Here is a 24,041-nt window from a genome sequence, read left to right on the forward strand (position 1 = left end):
TTGCCCCGAGCAGAAGCCCCCCCAACCGTCACTGAAGGGCGCGCAGGCCGGGCGGCGGTGGGAGCCTCTCAAGGGCAAAGCGCAGCGCCCGGCGGGCAGAAGATCCGGGGGAGGCCGCCCCGCCCGCCGCTCCGCCGGGTGGGCGGGTCCGGGTGGCGGCGGAGGGCGCCGGGAAGGAGGGCGTGGGAAGCCCCGCCGCCTCCGCTCCGCCACTTCCGCGTCGCCCTGCCGCCGGTTCCCGCAACCGACACGCCTCTCGCGAGAAGTGAGGGGCCGCGCGCCGGCGCCGCTGCTGCGAGGTTTCCGAGGAACAGCGCCGACGGAGCCCCGCCCCTCCGCTGCGTCAGAAGGCGGGGCGCGGGTGGCCGGGTGGCCGTCGTCTCCCAGCATTCCTGCGTGCTGCCTGGGGCATTCTGGGAGTTGAAGTCCACATATCTTCAAAGTTGGCCACTTGAGAAACACTGGTTTAGGTAACCAGCGTTAGCTGGGAAAACTAATAGGAGCTATTTATTTTTATTATATGTATGGTTAATTAAATCTAATTAATTGTAGTAATAAGAATAGAATAGAATTCTTTATTGGGCAGGTGTGATTCCACACAAAAGGGATTTGTCATTGGTGTGTATGCTCTCAGTGTACATAAAAGAAAAATATACATTTGTCAAGAATCATGAGGTAAAAAAACACTTAATGATTGTCATGGGGGTCAAATAAGCAATGAAGAAACAATATTAATACAAATCTTAAGGATACAAGCAACAGGTTACAGTCATACAGTCCTAAGTGGGAGGAAATGGGTGATAGGAATGATGAGAAAAAAACTAGCAGTACTGTAATAGTAGTGCAGACTTAGTAAATAATTGTTTCTTCTGAAGTTCTGATTGTCCTCTGAAATCTGTCGGTGTTGCTGGGTTGCAGAACCAAACCAGACAGTTATAGAGGTGCAGATGACAGACTCAGTGATTCCTCTGTAGAACTATCAACTCCCAGCATTCCTGCGTGCTTGCCTGGGGCATTCTGGGATTTGAAGTCCACACATCTTAAAAGTTGCCAACTTCAGAAACACTGGCTTAGGTAACCAGTGTTAGCTGGGAAATCAAATAGGGGGTATTTATTTTTATTTATTATATGCATAGTTAATTCAATCAAATTAGTATACATTAATGTAACTCATATAGATTTTGGTTTTTTAAATAATTTTTATTAGTTTTTCCAAATTTTAAAAACAATATTTCAATAATTTAATACAGATCTATGCCTGATTTTTTTGTCTGTTACATTTCTTATATCACTTCTTTATAGATACATATGTTACATTACATGTTTATATATTCCATTTAGTACATCCTTTACCTTTGTTACCAATCCAATGGTACCAATTGTTCCAAATCTCATAATACTCTGAATTACTAGTTCCCTTAATTTGTATTTATTATATGTATAGTTAACTAAATCTAATGAATATACATTTATGTAACTCCTATAGATTTTAATTTAACAGCTGATTCTCCTTTTCGATGTCTTTTCCTCTAACAAAAAGTCATTCTGTTGTCTGCCTTTTGACCTAGAAGCAAATTGACTTTGCAATTTGTTGAAGTTTGGGGTGTTTTTTTTTTTAATTGCAACATGCATTCATCAAGGTTTGACCACCCACTGTATTATTTGTAAAGTGAGATTTGCTTCAGGTTTAATAGCATGTTTTTATATGCACTATTTGAATCTGAATACTGTATATGTTGTAGCAGTTGGGATATCTAGAATAAAAGATTTACTCCAGAAATAATTGGATAGCTGAAATTATTATACTCAAGAGAAGGATGAGGACTGACCTAAAGGTTTTACAGAAGTTTCAGTAAACAATGGCCAAATTTCTTTATTATTTCTTTATTATTTCTAAAAAAACCTTTATCATTTCTTTAAAATTCATGCATAATCTGCATCCATAAATTAAATCTCTCTCCATTGTTCTGAAATCCATTTTACTATTAGGTATATTATTCAAATGTACATTCAAAATACTTCAAAGTTCCCATCTCAAAATCAAGTTAAAATGTTTCATGACATCTTCTCAAAACTTAACAATTTTAGGAAATAGCAATAGCCTTATTTTCATAGCATCCAGCAACTATTCCTTTTCTAGATACTAAGATTCACATTTTTGATAAAATAATTAAGACACTTTCCCATTGTGCAGGCAAAATGAGAACCTCCAGTTTGTTGTTCCATTTGGGCTTTAAAGTCTGCATATTAAATTTAATGATTCTCAACTGAGATGTTGGTGCAGGCTGCGGTTCTTAATTCAGCCAGTGGGGGGCAATAAATCAATGACCTTTTTTATCCTTTAACAAAGGAAATTATTGTCATATTGAGAAATAAAAAAACTCAACCCTTAAATCTTCCACATCCTTTTTTTTATTAAAAAAGTAATGTTTTGTGTAAGGAAAAAAAATAAAAAATGCTATTTTACACAATTGACATGCCACCATTTCAAATTGATAGAGATAACATTTGGAATACTGTACTGTGTTTTAAGCATAAAATTTATCATGAAAGACTTAATGAACTCAATCTGTATAGTCTGGAGGACAGAAGGGAAAGGGGGGACATGATCGAAACATTTAAATATGTTAAAGGGTTAAATAAGGTTCAGGAGGGAAGTGTTTTTAATAGGAAAGTGAACACAAGAACAAGGGGGCACAATTTGAGGTTAGTTGGGGGAAAGATCCGAAGTAACATGAGAAAATACTATTTTACTGAAAGAGCAGTAGATGCTTGGAACAAACTTCCAGCAGACGTGGTTGGTAAATCCACAGTAACATTCTGGACGTGGTTGGTAAATCCACATTCTGGAGGGAAAATACTGACTGCTGATTGGTTGGACTGTCTGGCAGCTCCCTATAAAAGGGTAGCTGTCAAACAGAGCTTTTATTGTGTTGTAAACAGTGAAGGGCTACCAAATTTTTTACTACCACAGTGTGGGTGTGGCTCATGCAGGATGCCCGGCATTTTCTTTCATCTTTCAGTGCAAATTGGGTGTTCTGGGGTGGAGCTCCATTTTCACTACCCCACTGCATCCCCATCCCCCCCCCCTCCAGGCAGCAGCCCACCCCTGGTTGTAAATAATTACCAAATACAGAGCTGTTGTTTTGAAGCCACTTCTGTCTGTCTCTTCCATTCACCCTATAGTGGGAAACTTCATTAGATATAAAGATATTTTGACAGAAAAAGGGGGACTTAAAAAGAAACAAGAATTAGAAGAACAAGGGACTGACATGGGTTGGTACACACAACTGCATATACAATCTAGATATGAAAAAGATGCTAGATTATATCATTTTTTACATGGAGATGACAGAATTAGATATTTAGAGGAACAAAAGAGCAAATGATTTTAAAAAATTGTATAGTTATTTACTGCGTGTTAAACTAGACGAAGAACAGATAAAAGAAATGATAGTGTGAGCAATTAATATAATTTGATAAATGGCAGCAACTATGGGAGCAAAACTATAAATTAACAATGGAAACTGCAGATAAAGAGAATTCGTATAAAATGATTTATAGAGGACACATGTCACCTGAAAGATTGGCAAAAATATTTAAAGATAAATCAACAAAATGTTGGAAATGCCCAAACGCCAGAGTCGTTTTATCATATGTGGTGGAGAGGTATAGAAGCGAAAAAATGCTGGGCAAGAATTCAGATGTAGTTGGAGAAGATGAGGCAGCAACAGGTTGATTTAAAACCTGAATTGTTCTTGTTGGGTATCCTACCAGGGAAATATAGAAAATAAAATTTTATTACTCATGTAATAATTCCGGCTAGAATTGTATTTGCACAAAATTGGAAACCTAAAGATGAAAGTGTGGTAAAGAATGTTTGCAGAAATTAGAAAATCAACAATAGCAAGGAAGGAAAGGAAGAATCTGATTATTATAATGCATGGAGATTATTTTATCATTGGTTAGAAAATGAATATGGATAAAAAGTATAAAATTAAATAATTTAGGAAGAGAAATGTTATAACAGGAGATATATTACAATGTAATGTTAAAATAAGAATAGATGTATATAAAGAATCTGTAACGATTATGACACACACACAAATTGTACTCAGATGACATACTGTTTAATGAATGATGAAATGATTGTTTTAAAGGGAAAAAAATAAAAAATAAATTACCAAGAAAAGAAGAAGGTACAGCATTTGCCTGCCGAAGCCTATTTTACCCCGGGTTTGCAGTCACTCATATTCTGCAATTCAGTACCGACAGGTTATTAAACAATCTTTCGAAAAGATGGTAACTGATGGCCCTTTTTTGGTTTTCTTTTGCAAAAGACTCACTGCTACGTTTCCTAATGAGAAGCAGCTTTTACGAAAAGGCCACACGGGAAAACCCATGGCGTTCTAAGTGGCAAATTGCCTGGGATTTTGACTGGCAGATTCTTTTCCCATAAACGCTCTGCAGCAGATGGACAACTGTGTTTAATGTTTCCACAATAAGAGAAATGCCGTCTGAAAGGAAGACCATTCCGCAGTTGAGGGCTCCGTGGGGAAGTCACAGCCATGTCTCCAAGAGGCCCCACTGCTGGGAAATGGAAAGGGTCCATCTGCCCTGAAGACCACTTTCATCATCCTATGACACAGACCCTTCTGCCTTGCATTCCCATTATCTGGTGGTGTTTCACTCCTTAGCAATGAAAAAGAGATAGGTGATGGCAGTGATGGGCTCCTACAGGTACGGTCAGGTATGCAGAACCAGTAGAAAAATTTGGAATTTTTTCCCTTCTGGGCTCTGGGAATGTATTTCCTATCGCAGTAAAGGAGGTTGAATGTGTATAATTTTAGAAGAGCTGTGCGTGCGTGTGTGTACATACACTTTATATAGTAGATAATGTATACTGTATTTCTGTGTGCCTGTGCTTAATATGTATGTACACATATACAGGTACATAGAATTAAAGAGTATGTTTTGGATGTTCAGTAATATGGTTTTTTAATTGTTGGGGGTTTTTAAATGTAATTTTATTATTAGATTTGTTTCATTATTATACTGCTGCACGAATCCCAGCGGCCAGTTAGGTCCCACAGAGTGGATCTTCTCCAGGTCCCATCAACTAAAGAATGTCACTTGGCGGGACCCAGGGGAAGAGCCTTCTCTGGCGGCCCCAGCCCTCTGGAACCAACTCCCCCCAAAGATTAGAATTGCCCCCACCCTCCTTGCCTTTCGTAAGCTGCTTAAAACCCACCTCTGCCGTCAGGCATGGGGGAATTGAGACCCTCTTCCCCCTAGGCCTTTACAATTCTATGCATGGTAGGTATATATGTATGTTTGGTTTTTTATATTAATGGGTTTTTTAATTGTTTCTAACATCAGACTACTATTGTACACTGCTTTATTGTTGCTGTTAGCCGCCCCGAGTCTCCGGAGAGGGGCGGCATACAAATCCAATAAATAAATAAATAAATAAATACTGTTTTTTTATCACTGTTGTGAGCTGCCCCGAGTCTTCGGAGAGGGGCGGCATAAATTCGAATAATAAATAAATAAATAATAATAATAAATAATAATAATAATAATAGTAAATGGATAGGAAAATTGTATCGCTTGGAGGCGAGGAGAGGCCAGGTGCCCTAACCCTAACCCAAACTCTTGATATGAGTGACATCAAGTTGGCCACCATTAAGCCAGTCACATGACCTTTAAGCCACATTCCCCATCACATGATCATCAAGCCACTCCTACCTGGCCACATGGCTGGCAAGCCACACTCACAAAATAAGCCACACCCACAGTGTGGTAGTAAAAACTTTTGTAGCCCTTCACTGGGTGATGGATAAAAGAGTTGGAATTATTCAGATCTGAGTGCCAGCAGAGTCCAGCGCAATTCTGCAACTGCACCTGGGCAGGGAGCGAAATCGCACGCGGACACGCAGGGGCACCACAGTGTTCCCACACAATTTCGCTACCTGCCCAGGTGCAGTCGCAGAATTGCGCTGGACTCCGCTGGCACTCAAAGCAGGTGCACCTGCGTGTCCGCGCGCGATGTCGCTACCTGCCCAGGTGCAATGGCATAATTGCGCTGGATTCGGCTAGCGCCCAGAGCCCCGAGGGCGAGCGCACGTCCCCCATCCAGCTTAGCAGGCCACCACTGCCTCCCGCCACTTCCTGGGGGGGGGGGGGGCTCGTCCTGGCCCTGCGAGGGAGGCGGGTGGTGGGGGGGTCCTCGCGGTTGCAGCTGCGGCAGCTCCCCCCCCCCCCCGCAAGCGGAGCGGCACATTGGTTTGCGCGCCAGCTCGTCAGAGGCGGCGCCGGGCCCGGATTGGCCTCGGCGGCCGCGAACCCCCCAGCCTGGCGCGGCGCGCTCCCTGCCAGCCGGGCTTTGTGCGAGGCGAGCCGAGGCAGGCAGCCCTCCTCGCCCGCCAAGGGAGCCCCTCGCTCCGGCCATGTGAAGGGAGCCGGCGCGGAGCCCTCCGTCGGCCGCCGCTGCTCGGGCCAAGATGCTGAGCCGGCTGATGAGCGGCAGCAGCAGGAGCCTCGACCGCGACTACAGCTGCACCGTCCGCCTCCTCGACGACAACGAATATTCCTGCACCCTCCAGGTGGGGGCTGCGGCGCGGCGGGGGGAGCCGGGCTCGGAGCTCGGCGGCGGGCGGGTTGCTCTCCGGGCCTGTCGCGCCGGTAACGGCGGCCTCATCTACGTGAACCGGCAGAGCGGCCGGGAGGGGGTCCGGGGCTGCGTTCGGCGGCGTTGCGAGGCGAAACGCGGCGGGGAAGAAACTTCCGTCCGGGGAGGCGCGGCGAGGGGCGGGCCGAGCGGAGGCTGCGGGACGGGGCGTCTCAGCCGGCCGAGCGGCCGTCACGTCGGAAGGGAGGTCGGCGCGGCCGGCGAAGCTGTGACCGAGGGGGGGCCGCGAGGTGGCGTGGTCAACGGCCGCCCCGCGGAGACGTTGCCGGGCTGCCGGCAAGGCTGGTGAGGGCCGGCCCAGCTCCGGGAATCTGAAGCGCCTTTTCTGTGCCCGGGCTGAGACGACGGGCTGGGAGTCGGGCGCGAAACCCGACTCCCTGAGGGGCGGCGGTGAGGTCCGGCGGGCTGCGGGAACCAAGGCCGAGCGCCTCCTATATCGCCACAGCTACCCCGGCCCTAGTGCTAGCTGTGCCCGGAGCCCGAGGTGGCCTTCCTGCCCGGGGCGGACAAGCGGCGGTTCCTGAGGGCGGCGGCGTTTGGCCTCTTAGCCGAGGGGCCTCGGCTGCAGCCCGGCCCGCCGGCGCCCGTTTGTGGTGGCGGTTGGTCGCCTCCCCGCCCCTCCCCCCAAGCAGGGCCCTGAGGGTTGTTTAGGCTTGAGGGGGGCAGTTCTTCATGTTTCCCTCAAAGAAGGCAGCGCCTCTGCTAAAATGCTGGCCTGAAATGGTTCCCCTCGGGACCCCTAAATGTCCTGAGGGCCCAAATGAGGCCCCAGCGGGGAGGCTCAAGAGTCCAGGCTAGTTGTGGCCTCAGCTTCATAGAAACATAGAAGATTGACCTCCTGATCCATTTAGTCTATTTCCTGTATTTTAGTTTAGGATGGATATACAGTGACCCCTCGTTTTTCGGGTGAAAAACAAATTTCCGTGAAGTAGAGGGAAGATTTTTTTAAATGTATTTAACGTGTATTTGGACTTTTAAAACCCACCCTTTGCATTAAACAGTCATTCTATAATGTTTCTCATCTGGAACTACGTGTGATATCCTACTAGTTTCTTTAATAGAGTACAGTAGTACTGTAGAAGAATTTTATGCATTTTTAATGGATTTAAAATATTTAATGGATTTAAATGGATTTAAGCCCCCTTTGAAAACCGGTGAAGTAGCGAATCCGCGAAAGATGAATCGTGAAGTAGTGAGGGATTACTGTATGTTTATGCCAGGCATGCTTAAATTCAGTTTTTCTGCTGGAAGTTTGTTCCAAGCATTGGCTCAGACAAGGAATTTTCCCCCTTCATGGTTCTGGAGGTGCTTCTGGAAGAGCTCCAGAGACCCCTGACACCAGTGGTGGGCTGCTAAGGTGGGACCGTGACATGTGCTCACCCCCGTGGCTTGAGGGCTAATGGAGTCCAGTGCAATTTTGCGACTGCGCCTGGGCAGGTAGCAAGATCGTATGTGGACAAGCAGGTAGCTAGTGGAGTCCAGTGCCATTCTGCTACCGCACCTGGGCAGGTAGCAAAATCGCTGGCGGACACGCAGGTGTGCCCATGGCCCAGGTGCAGTAGCAGAATTGCACTGGACTACACTAGCACGCAAAGCCACGGGGACGAGCACACGTCACTGTCCCACCTTAGCAGCCCACCTCTGCCTGCCACCCTCCCCTTTGCAGGTGGAGGACTTCCCCAGAATTGACCTGGTTTTCTGCTTTCAGTTTCCTGCCACCACGAAGGCTGGTGTACTGTGCAGTGTGATGGATGCTCCTAGCTATTGCAACTTAATCAGGACGCCGGAGTTAGTGAGATGCATGGAAATAACTGTTCCGGTTTAGCAGAAGGGGTCCGGCGGGTCAGGCTTCACAGTAGCCTTGGTTCCACACTTCATTTGCCCCTTCATCTGGAACTCAGCAGTCGGGTGAGCTATTGTGGGGCTCCCAAGATCTGCCCACATTTCAGCAACACTTGTGAGCTGCACTGGTTGCCAGTTGGTCTCCGGGCAAAATTCAAAGTGCTTTATAGGTTATGACCTATAAAGACCTACATGGCTTAGGACCAGATTACTTACCTCATGTATCCCAGCGACCGGTTAGGTCCCACGGAGTCGGCCTTCTTCAGGTCCCGTCAGCCAGACAATGTCGTCTGGCGGGGCCTAGGGCAAGAGCCTTTTCTGGAGCGGCCCCGGCTCTCTGGAATGAACTCCTTCCGAAGATACATACTGCCCCCTCCCTCCTGGTCTTTCGTAAAGCTTTGCAGACCCACCTCTGCCGGCGGGCATGGGGACCGTGAGCCACGAGATTGTCCCCGGGCGATATGAATGTTTTAATTGTATGAATGTGGGTGATTGCATAAGGGGGTTTAGATTTTTTACTAACTTTGCATATGTCTTTTAAATAATTAGATTTGTCATGTATATTGTGTTTATTTACAATGTTGTGCGCCGCGCTGAGTTGCCTCGAGAAGGGCGGCATAGAAATCTAATAAATAGATAAATAATCTGGTCCGCACGGCATAATAACCCTTGGCAGGGTTAGGGTTAGGCTGCCAGCTGCACCGGGAGATCTCTCTGCCTGCTCCAATATGTGGGAGCCCAGAGGCCTGGTGGAGAGCTCTGCGGCAGGATTCCTCAGCTCCTCGTCCTGCTGCTGTGCCAGCCCGGAGAGACAGCTTATCTGTGGTGACAGTGTGCCTCTCTTGGGACTGGAACTGCAAGCAGAAGTTTGGAAAATGGCAGTGCTCGGTTGGCCGGGCCTGGGTTGATGGCTTTGTCTGCTGGGGAAGAGAGATGGAAGCTGTCTCTGGAAAGGCTCCAGCCTTTCCTGGGGTCTCAGCCTCTCCAGGGGTGGGAGGAGAGTCCTCTTGTTCCCAAACTCTTCCCTTCCAAACATTTTATTTTATTTTTATTTTATTTCCAAACAATGTATTTTACATTGTTTTCTACTATTGCTGTGAGACGCCCCGAATCTGCGGAGAGGGCCGGCATACAAATTTAATAAATAAATAAATAAATTTCCTTCCAAACATTCCCTCTCCTATATGTCATATATCTTTTCTTCCATTCATATATCTTTTCCTCTATTCTTCATTGACGTATTTTATTCTTATATCTTTTCTTCTATCCTTTCTTTGATATATATTACTACTACATGTTTATTCTCTTCAACCTTCATCGTGTATTGGACAAAATAAATAAATAAATAAATAATAAATGTCCAACCTAGGAGGCAACAACATATACAAACTGGGAATTTTCCCAAAGAGTTTCTGCTTGCAGAGAGGAAGAAAGAGAGAGGATTCCAGAGGTCATTCTGTGGGAAAGGACTCTTTCTTGCCTCGAGGCTCCGATTTTGCTGGTTCTAAAGTAAGCTGCACATTGCCATTTAAAAGGAAACAGCGACACGTGTGCATTTTCTAGAATGTATTTTTCAGTATCTTGATTATGTGAGGAACTGGATTATGTGAGGAACACCTGTCTATAAAATCCATTCATCTGGTATGCGTTTAGCTGAAAAAAGCTAAAACAAGCACTGCTGAGCTGAAAGAAACAGCTGGACTCTGGACCCCCTTTTCCAACCGACAGCCCGTCAAAGCGGAGTCCTTTGGGAAGAGCCTCCTGATTCTTTTGCTACCAGAGACTGGCTCTCCCAATAGAGAGGCTTCCGATGACCCAGGCGGCATTTCAATTAAATGGTGCTCCCCCTCCCCAGTTATGCCCCCCATCCCTCACTAGCTGCGGGACGCGATTCCAGTGGCACCTCCCCATCAGCTCTGTACAGGAGGCCACAGGGTTTCTCAAGGCAGGCTGAGGCCTTGCTAGAGGGAGATACGATGGAACCAGCACAGTTCCCCAGTGGGGGTCACTTGAGCAAGGGACGGTCGCATGGAGATCAGCAGAAGGCAGGGGCCCGAGAGCTCCATATAGCCATAACCCTTCTGGGTCCTTTTCCAGCTGCTGCCCTCATCCTTCACCTCTGCCGTGTCCCAAAAAAGAGTTTGGGCCCCTGGCGTTGACCACAAAAGGGCTTCCTGGGTTGCTGCCTTCCATTTCTGTGCCCATGCGCAAGATGCTTTAATTCAATTTAATTTATTCGACTTCTATGCTACCCAATTCTGTAGGACTCGGGGCGGCTTAAAACAATAAAAAATAATACAATAGTACAATAATAAAAAGAAGTCGAACATCAGCAGTAGATTAAAAACCCCTCATAACCCTAACAAACCCATTATAAAACCCCCAAAAATCAATCTAACAAACATACAAGCCAAACATTATTTGGGCACGTCTTGTGTTAGGGTTCACGGCCCCCAGGCCTGTCGGCAAAGCCAGGTCTTAACAGCTTTTTGAAAAGCCAGTAGCTTGGGAGTAGTGTGAACATTGGGGGGGGGGGGGGGAGTTGGTTCCACAGAGCCGGGGCGGCAACAGAAAAGGCCCTCCCCTGCAATCCCGCCAACCTACATTGTTTAGTCGACGGGACCTGGAGGAGGTCGATTCTGTGCGATCTAATAGGCCTCCGTGAGGTTTGCTCCGAGCAACCTTCCGGCACAGCAAGAAGCAAGGAAGGAGCTTCCTTTTCAGGGAAGGTAAAGGTCAGAGGGCAACCATGGGGCTCCTGGGCTTCTCCCCACCTTGTTCCCCAGGCCCTTCCCGCTCTCCTGGGCTGCCATGGCTTTTTCTGGGCAGCTCAGCCACAGAATTAGAAGCAGAGCGAGACGGGCAGCTTCACCACCAGATGGCGCCCTAATTGGCTGACCAGGTACTCAAGGGGGTTCTATCTACATGGCGGAAAGCCTGCTGAGAGGTGTCAGTACTACATACTGTATACTGGTTGGGTTTTCAATATATGAAACTAACCAGCAATGTATGTTTGGGAGAAAATAGAATAGACTTTAAGGGCTAGGCTACAAATAGCCCTAAAAGGGAGGCAGATGTGCTGCTGTCTGTTGTATGGAGTTCTATCGCCTTATATTGTTGGTTGTTGGTGTATATGTGGTGGTCAGTATTGATATGCTTGCTATATAGCTGTGTGCTAAGATATTATTGTGTGTTTAATATTGCTGTGTGCTAATAAGAGAATATGCTGTATTGCTGTGTGCTAAGTGGTATATGTAGCATGTTCAAGGTTCTATTTCGGGCCCAGTCTGGCAGTCCTTGACTTAAAGCAGTTCATTTAGTGACCGCTCGAAGTTACGATGGCCCTGAAAAAAAATGACATGAACGTTTTTTCCTACTTACGACAGTTGCAGCATCCCCACTGGTCACGTGATTCACATTCGGATACTTGGCAAGTGGTTCCTATTTACGACGGTCATAGCGTCCCGGGATCATGTGATCCCCTTTTGTGACCTTCTGACAAGCAAAGTCAACATGGAAGCCAGATTCACTTAACAACCGTGTTACCCAAATTGTTGTTGACAATATATGTCAACTGCAATCTAAGTGCTATTGGTACTAGCTGAATAACTGGAGTGATTCACTCAACTATGGTGGGAAATGTTGTAAAATGGGGCAATTGTTGTATCCTGCTGTGAGCCGCCCGAGTCTGCGGAGAGGGGCGGCATACAAATCTAAATAATAAATAAATAAATAAATAAATAAAGTTCACTTAACAAATGTCCCAACAACATAAATATTAGCCTCAGTCGTGATCGTAAGTTGAGGATTATCTGTACTTTTCAACATCTCTATTAATTCATGGGGGGGGGGGGGGGGCATGAACACCTTTCATGGCCAAATCGTGTAAATGTTTTGTATGCATGTTGTGATTGCTAAATTTATGGGTTTTTAATTAGGGTTTAATAAATTTTTAGATTTAAAATATGACCTTTTTAAAAATCATTTTGTATTTATATTGTTGCTGTAAGCTGCCCTGAGTCCTTTGGGATTGGGCAGCATGGAAGTCGAATTAAATAAATAAATAAATAAAATTTGCATATGGTACCAATTCAATTCAATTTATTAGATTTGTATGCCGCCCCTCTCCGAAGACTCGGAGAGCTCACAACAACAATAAAAACAGTATAATAATGGAACAAATCTAATAATAAAATTATATTAAAAACCCCCAACAATTTAAAAACCATACCACACATACATACCAAACATAAAATATAAGAAAGCCTGGGGGAGATGTCTTAATTCCCCCATGCCTGGTGATATAGGTGGGTCTTGAGTAACTTGCGAAAGACAAGGAGGGTGGGGGCCGTTCTAATCTCCGGGAGGAGTTGATTCCAGAGGGCCGGGGCCGCCACAGAGAAGGCTCTTCCCCTGGCGCCCGCCAAACGACATTGTTTGGTCGACGGGACCCGGAGAAGGCCAACTCTGTGGGACCTTATCGGCCGCTGGGATTCGTGTGGTAAAAAGCGGTTCCGGAGGTATTCTGGTCCATGAAGGGCTTTAAAGGTCATTACCCAACCAAGCTGGGGAAATAGCCAACACTTTAGAACAGGGCTGCAAAGTCCCGGACCACGAGTCAGATGCTGCACACGTTGGCCACACCTGGTTTAACGAAGGGGGGAAAGTAATGATGACGTGAGTTTGATAGCCCTGCTTTAGAAGATAGAATCAAGGTTCAGAAGGATCTCTACAGACTTGAACGCTTTGTCCTATAAACAAAATGCAATTCATTGGTGAGAAAGTCCGATCCATAAGCAGGAAAAACCAGTGCACAAGTTTAGAATAGCTTTCATGATACGTTTTTTTTATTATAACTTTAAGATGGAAAGAGATATTTTTTAAAAAATTGTTCTTTTTTTAAGAAATATAGTTAATTTAGAAATGTGTGAAAATATAGATATGGTAATCCGCAAGTTAAATATTATATTGTAAATTTATAAAATATAATAAGGAAAGAAGGAGAGAGCAAAATATCTCTCCAATTGTTATTTTATTTTACTTTTGTTATTCTAAATTTCTTGTTTTTCCTTTTTTGTATTTTCTTTTCTTTTTCTATTTTTTTCTTCAAATGTGTTTATATCTGTTTTTGATTTTGGTTTTGTATTGTGCGTTAAAATAAAAAAATTAAAATTTATAAAAATAAAAAAATAGAATAGCTCAATAGTTGTGGCTCAACAATAACACCCATGAGAGAGATCTAGGGGTCCTAGTGGACAATCACTGAAGAATGAGAAAAAGGCCAGTGCAGTCCTAGGCTGCATCAATCGAGGGGTAACGTTAAGATTGCGCGAAGTGTTAAGTCCCTTTTCATACTGCACTGGTGAGACCAGATTGGGAATAAGTACTATGTTCAGCTAACAAAACAGATGTCTCAACATCTGAAAAATGTACAGGGAAGAGCATCGGAGATGCTAAAGGGTCACTATGGTGGTTAAACCGAACCATTAACAGCCCTGTGATTCTAAGACTGAGTGGTCCTCAGAGAGATCCATGGAGAGTAAACCTATCTCTAACCTTTGGCCATCAGGGCTCAGTAGATATAAACTCAGTGGGTATAAAGCCCTACATGGCGTCAGACCAGAATACCTGCGAGACCGCCTTCTGCTGCATGAACCTGCCGATTAGATCCCACAGAGTTGGCCTTCTCCAGGTCCCATCGACTAAACAATGATGGTTGGCGGGCCCCAGGGGAAGAGCCTTCTCTGTGGTGGCCCCAGCCCTCTGGAATCAACTCCCCCTGGAGATTCAAACAGCCCCCACCCTCCTTCCCTTCCGTAAAATGTTGATGACTCACCTCTGTCTCCAGGTGTGGGGGTAATTAAGGCCCCCCCTTGGTTTTTCTGACCTCTGTATTACGATTAATTGGGTTGAGTGTGTATGATTGTGTAGTCGATGATTTTACGATATTGATCATGTTATGTTAATGTTTTTTAAAGTAACTTTTAAAAAATTTTAATATTAGATTTGTATTGTATTGTACTGTTGCTATGTTGTGAGCCGCCCTGAGTCTTCGGAGAGGGGCAGCATACAAATCTAATATTAAATTAATTAAATTAAATTAAATTATTAAATAATTAAATTAAATCAAATCAAATCAAATCAAATAGAAGCTACCGGGGTCTTTCGGGAGTAGAGATTTTCTGGCGTCTCCCAAGCCCCAGTCAGAGCAGTTGAGAATCCCCACCCTCCACCCCGTTCCATAAATATTGACAAAGGATTCCTCTCTCTTTAGCTTCAGATCTCTCCAAAAACTTAAGTTGTCCTTCACCTCTGCCAATAAATGCTGCATCAACGAATCCCCCAATTTATTCCAGGCCAATCTCCTTTCTGGAATGGCTTGCGTCTCCTCTGAATTGCTTCCCAATTCTGCCTGCTCTTCCTGCAAGAGAAAAGAAACCTCAGCCAGTTTCTTCCCTCTCTTTCTCTCTCTTGATGGGGCTTCTTTGCCAGCTCAGGGGCAGCCAAGAGACTGCAGAGCCGTGGCGACTGCTGGCACCCCCCCCCCCCGCCCCTGGAGTCACCTGCTGTTGCTCTGGCATGGGGAAGGAGAGGGGGGTTGTTTGTCGTCTGTCTGCCTGGATCAACCGGAACAACCTCTGGCTGCTTCCCCCCCTCCACAGAGCCTCAGCTGCTCCCTTCCTCAGGGAAGGCCCCATGCGCCTCTTTTCCAGGGGAAGAGCCTTATCTGTGGCGGCCCCGGCCCTTTGGAACCAACTCCCCCCAGAGATTAGAATTGCCCCCACCCTCCTCGCCTTTCGTAAACTTCTTAAAACCCACCTCTGCCGTCAGGCATGGGGGGACTGAGATATTCTTTCCCCCTAGGCCTTTACAATTTATGCATGGTATGTCTGTATGCATGTTTGGTTTTTATAATAAGGGTTTTTTTTAGTTATTTTAGGATTGGATTGTTACATGCTGTTTTTATCATTGTTGTTAGCTGCCCCGAGTCTACGGAGAGAGGCAGCATACAAATCCAATAAATAAATGAATGAATGAATGAAGGAAGGAAGGAAGGAAGGAAGAAAGAAAGAAAGAAAGCCCCAGAGAGGGATTTGCATATGCCTGGAAGCAGAGCCCCCTCTTCCTCCCCCCCCAGTCACATCCAGAGCTCAGTGACCGCTGCATTCCCCCTTCTGCAGAACCGGCAGAGTCTTGTGTCATTCAAAACCAGCATCCATTGGAGGAGTCTGTTACAGTGATCCCCCGAGTTTCGCGATCTCGATCTTTGCGAAACGCTATATCGCGATTTTTTCACCCGATGACGTCACTCCCTTCCTTTCTCATCTTTCTTTCTCTCTCTCTTTCTCTATCTTGCTTCTTCTTCTCTCACACTCTCTTCCTCCCTCTCTCATCTCTTTCTTTCCTTCTCTCTCTTTCTCTATCTCTCCCCCTCTTGCTCTCGAGCGGCGGGCGGCACCCAGGGAAGGTTCCTTCGGCCGCCCAGCAGCTGATCTGCTCGGCAGCGCAGTAGCAGCGAGGAGCCGAAGATGGGGTTTCCCCTTTGCGTGGGCAACGGGGAAACCCCATCTTTGGCTCCTCGCTGCTACTGCGCTGCCGAGCAGATCAGCTGCTGGGCGGCCGAAGGAACCTTCCCTGGGTCTTCAACTCCCAGAGCGGCGGACAAGCGGCGGGCGGACAAGAAAAGCGGCGGCTGGACAAGCGGCGGACAAGCTGAAAAGCGGCGGACAAGCGGGCGGGCGGGCGGCTCCTCAGCTGCTGGGTCTTCCCAGGTGCGGAAGTAAAAACACCATCTGCGCATGCGCGGCCATGGAAAAAGGGGCGCGCATGCGCAGATGGTGTTTTTACTTCCGCACCACTACATCTCGAAAAATCGATTATCGCGAGGGGTCTTGGAACGGAACCCTCGCGATAATCGGGGGATCACTGTATACCAGGCTCTTCACTAGTAGCCCCCCAGTGACTTAGGAATGCAAATTCAAACCCACACCAGCACAGAAGAAAATGGAAATAGTTTATTCAAACCCTGCTTTAAAGCACACACTTTAAAAAGAGCCACATTTCTCTCACCCAGACAACAGCCCTGGAATGCGGCCAAAGGCAAAAACAAGAGCAATTAAGGCAGCTGTGTGAATCCTCAGCCACCCCCTTCTATGACTCCACAAGAGTTAGTTAACTGACTAACTTATTAGACCTTATTAATAATAATTTACTAGATTTGTATGCTGCCCCTCTCCGAAGTCTCGGGGCGGCTCACAATAACAATAAACAATGCGGTACAAATCCAATAATTAAAACTATAGTTTAAAAACCCCACTATCATTAAAAGCAGTCAACACTACCCAATTATAACCACACATAAATCTTACTAAGCAAAGGGGATATATCAATTACCCCAGATCAATTATTCCAGTGATGGGCAACCTTTTGACCTTGGTGTGTCAAAATTCGCCAAAAAACTGAGCATAACTCAGGTGGTGTGTCACCTTGAGAAAAAAACATAATTTTGTGATATTTATAGTTTAAATAACAAATATGCATAATTATCTTTCTCTCTCTTTCCTGTCATTCTCTGCCTCAATCATTTTCTCATTTCTTTTTTTCTCCCCTTTATTCTATCATTTCTCTCCCTCTCTCTTCCTATCTTCTCTCTCACACACTCTCTCTCTCCCTTCCTTTCTTTCCTTCTCTCTTTCTTCCACTTTTTTCTCTTTCTCTCTCTTTTCCTTCCTTCCCCTCCCTCTCTTTCTCCCTCTCTCCCTTTATATTTATCTCTTCCTTCCTTCCTCTCTTCCTCCCTTTCTCTCTCCCTCTCGTTCACTTTTCTCTCTTCCTCCCTTTCTCTCTCCCTCGTTCACTTTTCTCTCTTTGGCGAACCCCCAAACTGTTCAGATTCAAGAAAAAGCTTATCAAGGGGGGTGGGGGGTTGTAAAAATCTAGTTATGAGCCGCCAAAGGAGGAAGCAAATGGCGCGACGTCCACGCAGGGTTTTTTTTCAGACTCTCTTTTTTGCGAGCCCGGCATGATTTTTTTTGTTACAAATTAACAACCCGGAAAGGGTTTACCTTAGCACCGTCTCCTGTAACACCGTTCTGGTAGGCGAGCAGGGAGCAGAGGGGCGAGGGCAGTGTTCCCTCTAATTTTTTTTCGGGGTGGGCGGAAAAGTACAGTGTCTGAGCGGCAGTCCCTTTGGGACTGGGGGGCATATAAGTATAAATAAATAAATAAATAAATAAAGTAAGTGTGGGCGTGCGCTATCACACATGAGTGAGTTCTTGCATCCATAATTCTATCCTTTCTATGTCTCCCTCCCTCTTTCCTTTCTATCTCTCCCTCCCTTTCCTCCCTCCCTCTTTCCTGTCTATCTTTCTCTCCCCCTGCCTTTCTCCAAGCCCTTCCTTTTCCCTCTCCCTCTCCTACTACCCCTCACCCTCCTTTCTATCTCTCCCTCCCTTTCCTCCCTCCCTCTTTCTTTTCTATCTTTCTCTCCCCCTGCCTTTCTCCAAGCCGTTCCTTTTCCCTCTCTCTATCCTACTTCCTCCTCTCCCTCCTGTCTATCTCATCCTCCCTCTTCCCTTTCCCCCATTCTCTCCCTCTTCCTTTCTATCTTTCTCTCCCTCTTTCCTTTCTATCTTTCTGTCCCTGCCTTTCTCCCTCTTTCCCTTCATCTCTCCCTCTCTCTTTATCTCAATTCCCTCTTTCTCCCTGGGCTACTGTGCCTGCCCTGCAGCCCTACCACGGATGGACTGCCTTAGCATTGGCGCCCCCCCCACATGCTGCAGCTGCCGGACCATCAGCAGCACACACACACACACCCCACATGCTGCGTTTCTCCCTTTTCCTTCATTTCTCCACGCACACGCTGGCAGCACATGCGCACACACCCCACACACTCTGCGTTTCTCCCTGCGTTTCTCCCTCTTTCCCTTCATCTCTCCACGCACACGCTGCAGCTCCCGGACCATCAGCGGCACACACACACACGCGCACACACCCCACACGCTGCCTTTCTCCCTGCCTTTCTTACTCTTTCCCTCTTTCTTTCTTGCTCTCTCTCTCTCTCTTCCTTCCTATATTCTCTCTCTCTCCCTTCCTTTCTTTCCTTCTCTCTTCCTTCCATTTTCTATTTTCCTTCCTTCCCCTATTTCCCTCCCTCTCCCTCTTTATATTTATCTCTTCCTCCCTTTCTCTCTCCCTCTCATTCACTTTTATCTCCCTTCCTTCCCTCCTTCTGTCCTCTCCTCTTTCCCTCCCTCTCTTTCCCTTCTTTCTCTCCACATCTCCGGCGTGCAGCTGGCTTTGCTGACCGGCACAAGTCTCAAGCCAGCTGCCCCGGAAAGCCAGGAAGGTCCTCCTGCCCCCCCCTCCAAAAAAAAACCCGGAGGTCTGACGCCACCAGCCTGAGCCTCCAGTTGCTCCACTCGGCTTCGCTGTGGACCTCCGTTGTGTTTTTGGGGGGAGGGAGCGGCGGGAAAGCCCTGTGCCGGCCAGGAAAGCTGGCTTTCCGAGAAAGCAGCACGCTTTTCAAATGCACTTCTTTCTTACAACTCTTTCCTGGGCAGGGGGGAGGGAGGAGGCCTGAAATAGGCCTGCAACCCCTCCCCTCGCTCCCAGCGGCCCCTGCGAGCCAACCACCGTTCGTGGTGGGCTCCGACGCTTGGCGCCGCGCCAATCAGCTGGGAGGCGGCGCCCCGCCCCCCCCAGCTGAAAGTGATGTCGGGCCGGGCGATTCTTCCCCGGCCGGACAGGCATGCATGTGCTGCCAAAGGCAGCGTGTAGGCAAGCCTGCGCTCTGCGCAGGCGCACCCAGCTGGGAGGCAATTGCACTCCCTAAAGCTCCGTTTCTCCGGCGGCCGCGTGTCACCAAAAATGGCTACGCGTGTCAGTGCTGACACGCGTGTCATAGGTTCGCCATCACTGAATTATTCCATCCCAGACAAATGGTTGTCCACTTGGCGGCCTCCTCCAGGCCCCGCCGACTAATGTAGGTGGGCGGGACCACAGGGGAGGGCCTATGGAACCAGCTCCCCCCCCCAGATGTTCGCACTGCTCCCACTTTACTGGCTTTTCAAAAAGCTGTTAAAACCTGGGTATCTCGACAGTCATGAATTTTAACACCGGATGTGCCCAAATTATGTTTATTTATTGGTATGGATGTTTGTTAGATTGTGTTTTTTTGGAGGGTTTTTTAATAATTGGGTTTGTTAGGGCCTTATTTATTGTTGTTGTTCGACTTCTTTTTTTTATTATTGTACCATTGTCTTGTTTGTGTTGTAGTAAGCCCCCCTTAGTCCTATGGGATTGGGTGGCACAGAAGTCGAATGGATTTAATTCAATTAAATTTTTTCTTCTTGAAATCCTCCAGGGAGGGGACGTGTCCAAGTGGAGGATGGGCAGCCCTTGGTTAAGTCGGCGCTGCCCTTTGAATACTGGGGTCGGAGGAGGGGTCTTTGTGGTCTCAATGGCCCCATTCAGCTCCTGCAAAGTGTAATCCAGTGATGGGCAACCTTTTGACCTTGGTGTGTCAAAATTCGCCAAAAAACTGAGCATAACTCAGGTGGTGTGTCACCTTGAGAAAAAAACATAATTTTGTGATATTTATAGTTTAAATAACAAATATGCATAATTATCTTTCTCTCTCTTTCCTGTCATTCTCTGCCTCAATCATTTTCTCATTTCTTTTTTTCTCCCCTTTATTCTATCATTTCTCTCCCTCTCTCTTCCTATCTTCTCTCTCACACACTCTCTCTCTCCCTTCCTTTCTTTCCTTCTCTCTTTCTTCCACTTTTTTCTCTTTCTCTCTCTTTTCCTTCCTTCCCCTCCCTCTCTTTCTCCCTCTCTCCCTTTATATTTATCTCTTCCTTCCTTCCTCTCTTCCTCCCTTTCTCTCTCCCTCTCGTTCACTTTTCTCTCTTCCTCCCTTTCTCTCTCCCTCGTTCACTTTTCTCTCTTTGGCGAACCCCCAAACTGTTCAGATTCAAGAAAAAGCTTATCAAGGGGGGTGGGGGGTTGTAAAAATCTAGTTATGAGCCGCCAAAGGAGGAAGCAAATGGCGCGACGTCCACGCAGGGTTTTTTTTCAGACTCTCTTTTTTGCGAGCCCGGCATGATTTTTTTTGTTACAAATTAACAACCCGGAAAGGGTTTACCTTAGCACCGTCTCCTGTAACACCGTTCTGGTAGGCGAGCAGGGAGCAGAGGGGCGAGGGCAGTGTTCCCTCTAATTTTTTTTCGGGGTGGGCGGAAAAGTACAGTGTCTGAGCGGCAGTCCCTTTGGGACTGGGGGGCATATAAGTATAAATAAATAAATAAATAAATAAAGTAAGTGTGGGCGTGCGCTATCACACATGAGTGAGTTCTTGCATCCATAATTCTATCCTTTCTATGTCTCCCTCCCTCTTTCCTTTCTATCTCTCCCTCCCTTTCCTCCCTCCCTCTTTCCTGTCTATCTTTCTCTCCCCCTGCCTTTCTCCAAGCCCTTCCTTTTCCCTCTCCCTCTCCTACTACCCCTCACCCTCCTTTCTATCTCTCCCTCCCTTTCCTCCCTCCCTCTTTCTTTTCTATCTTTCTCTCCCCCTGCCTTTCTCCAAGCCGTTCCTTTTCCCTCTCTCTATCCTACTTCCTCCTCTCCCTCCTGTCTATCTCATCCTCCCTCTTCCCTTTCCCCCATTCTCTCCCTCTTCCTTTCTATCTTTCTCTCCCTCTTTCCTTTCTATCTTTCTGTCCCTGCCTTTCTCCCTCTTTCCCTTCATCTCTCCCTCTCTCTTTATCTCAATTCCCTCTTTCTCCCTGGGCTACTGTGCCTGCCCTGCAGCCCTACCACGGATGGACTGCCTTAGCATTGGCGCCCCCCCCACATGCTGCAGCTGCCGGACCATCAGCAGCACACACACACACACCCCACATGCTGCGTTTCTCCCTTTTCCTTCATTTCTCCACGCACACGCTGGCAGCACATGCGCACACACCCCACACACTCTGCGTTTCTCCCTGCGTTTCTCCCTCTTTCCCTTCATCTCTCCACGCACACGCTGCAGCTCCCGGACCATCAGCGGCACACACACACACGCGCACACACCCCACACGCTGCCTTTCTCCCTGCCTTTCTTACTCTTTCCCTCTTTCTTTCTTGCTCTCTCTCTCTCTCTTCCTTCCTATATTCTCTCTCTCTCCCTTCCTTTCTTTCCTTCTCTCTTCCTTCCATTTTCTATTTTCCTTCCTTCCCCTATTTCCCTCCCTCTCCCTCTTTATATTTATCTCTTCCTCCCTTTCTCTCTCCCTCTCATTCACTTTTATCTCCCTTCCTTCCCTCCTTCTGTCCTCTCCTCTTTCCCTCCCTCTCTTTCCCTTCTTTCTCTCCACATCTCCGGCGTGCAGCTGGCTTTGCTGACCGGCACAAGTCTCAAGCCAGCTGCCCCGGAAAGCCAGGAAGGTCCTCCTGCCCCCCCCTCCAAAAAAAACCCGGAGGTCTGACGCCACCAGCCTGAGCCTCCAGTTGCTCCACTCGGCTTCGCTGTGGACCTCCGTTGTGTTTTTGGGGGGAGGGAGCGGCGGGAAAGCCCTGTGCCGGCCAGGAAAGCTGGCTTTCCGAGAAAGCAGCACGCTTTTCAAATGCACTTCTTTCTTACAACTCTTTCCTGGGCAGGGGGGAGGGAGGAGGCCTGAAATAGGCCTGCAACCCCTCCCCTCGCTCCCAGCGGCCCCTGCGAGCCAACCACCGTTCGTGGTGGGCTCCGACGCTTGGCGCCGCGCCAATCAGCTGGGAGGCGGCGCCCCGCCCCCCCCCAGCTGAAAGTGATGTCGGGCCGGGCGATTCTTCCCCGGCCGGACAGGCATGCATGTGCTGCCAAAGGCAGCGTGTAGGCAAGCCTGCGCTCTGCGCAGGCGCACCCAGCTGGGAGGCAATTGCACTCCCTAAAGCTCCGTTTCTCCGGCGGCCGCGTGTCACCAAAAATGGCTACGCGTGTCAGTGCTGACACGCGTGTCATAGGTTCGCCATCACTGGTGTAATCTATTTGCAGACCGAATGCCAGGTCTTTAAGGTCCAGACGTCCTAGCAATGGGGCTGAATCCCAGCCAGCTGCGTGAGGGGCCTCCAGACACGCCAGCTCCCTCTGCCCCCCACCTCTCCCATGGGGGGGGAGGGCTTTTGTTTGGGCTGAGCTGGGGCGGGAGAGGCGAGTCGCCTGCCTGCTTTGACGGGAGCAGCCGTTACTATGCTGCTGGTGATCCTCTTGCGGCTCGGCCTCCCAGGAGCAGGGGAATATCCGACAACGGGAGAATCAAGCGCTGCGCCTGCTTGACACAGGCAAGGCTGGCTCCCCCGGCTCCCTGCTCCCCCCTCCCTCGCCGTTACATTTAATAGGTTCTACGTCTCAAATTTGAAATTGGAATGTCGTACAGAAGCGCCAGCTGCTTCCACGACCCACTTTTCCAGAAAGCCCTCTGGGCTCCCGTTGACCCACCACCCCTCGGCATGCTATGAAAATGGGGGCAGCGAGAGTCCAGGCTGTTCGTGGGAGGGGGGCCACAGGCAACCCCTGCGTGTCCGTGTGCGATTTTGCTACCTGCCCAGGTGCAGTAGCAGAATTGCGCTGGACTCCGCTAGCACTCAGAACCCCAGGGGTGAGCACATGTCACTGTCCCACTTTAGCAGCCCCCCTCTGAGTGTGGGGGTCAGAGGATACAGGGAGTAGCCTTGCTTCTTCTAGCAAGGGAGGGTCTTTCCTTTGGTATTTGTATTTGTATTTATTAGATTTGTATGCTGCCCCTCTCCGAAGACTCGGGGCGGCTAACAACAATAAAAAAGACAATGTAAACAAATCTAATATTAAAAATAATCTAAAAAAACCCAATTTAAAGAACCAATCATACATACAAGCATACCATATATAAATTCTATAAGCCTAGGGGGAAGGGGGAAAATTTCAATTCCCCCATGCCTGACGACAGAGGTGGGTTTTAAGGAACTTGCAAAAGGCAAGGAGGGTGGGGGCAACTCTGATATCTGGGGGGAGCTGGTTCCAGAGGGTCGGGGCCGCCACAGAGAAGGCTCTTCTCCTGGGTCCCGCCAAACAACATTGTTTACTTGACGGGACCTGGAGAAGGCCCACTCTGTGGGACCTAACCGGTCGCTGGGATTCGTGCAGCAGAAGGCGGTCCCGGAGATATTCTGGTCCGATCCCATGAAGGGCTTTATAGGTCATAACCAACACTTTGAATTGTGACCGGAAATTGATCGGCAACCAATGCAGACTGCGGAGTGTTGGTGTAACATGGGCATACCTTGGGAAGCCCATGATTGCTCTCGCAGCTGCATTCTGCACAATCTTAAGTTTCCAAACACTTTTCAAAGGTAGCCCCATGTAGAGAGCATGACAGTAGTCGAACTTAGAGGTGATGAGGGCACGAGTGACTGTGAGCAGTGAGTCCCGGTCCAGATAGGGCCGCAACTGGTGCACCAGGCGAACCTGGGCAAACGTCCCCCTCGCCATAGCTGAAAGGTGTTT

At 47.7% G+C, this 24,041-nt stretch overlaps 1 protein-coding gene across 3 annotated transcripts in view; it reads left to right on the forward strand.

The window, feature by feature from the left end:
- Nucleotides 1-6,327: 6,327 nt before the first annotated feature.
- The window catches only part of FRMD5 (FERM domain containing 5), a 103,760-nt gene continuing 86,046 nt past the window's right edge, over nucleotides 6,328-24,041 (forward strand). For 2 of the 3 annotated variants that reach the window (XM_070762393.1, XM_070762394.1), the window contains exon 1: nucleotides 6,328-6,605. In XM_070762393.1, the coding sequence (XP_070618494.1) occupies nucleotides 6,504-6,605 (102 nt within the window). In that variant the 5' untranslated portion in view covers nucleotides 6,328-6,503. The remainder of the gene's footprint in view (nucleotides 6,606-24,041) is intronic. The other variant, XM_070762397.1, reaches the window with a different exon arrangement.

The sequence above is a fragment of the Erythrolamprus reginae genome, chromosome 10, assembly GCF_031021105.1.
Source record: "Erythrolamprus reginae isolate rEryReg1 chromosome 10, rEryReg1.hap1, whole genome shotgun sequence".
NCBI classification, from domain to species: Eukaryota; Metazoa; Chordata; class Lepidosauria; order Squamata; family Dipsadidae; genus Erythrolamprus; species Erythrolamprus reginae.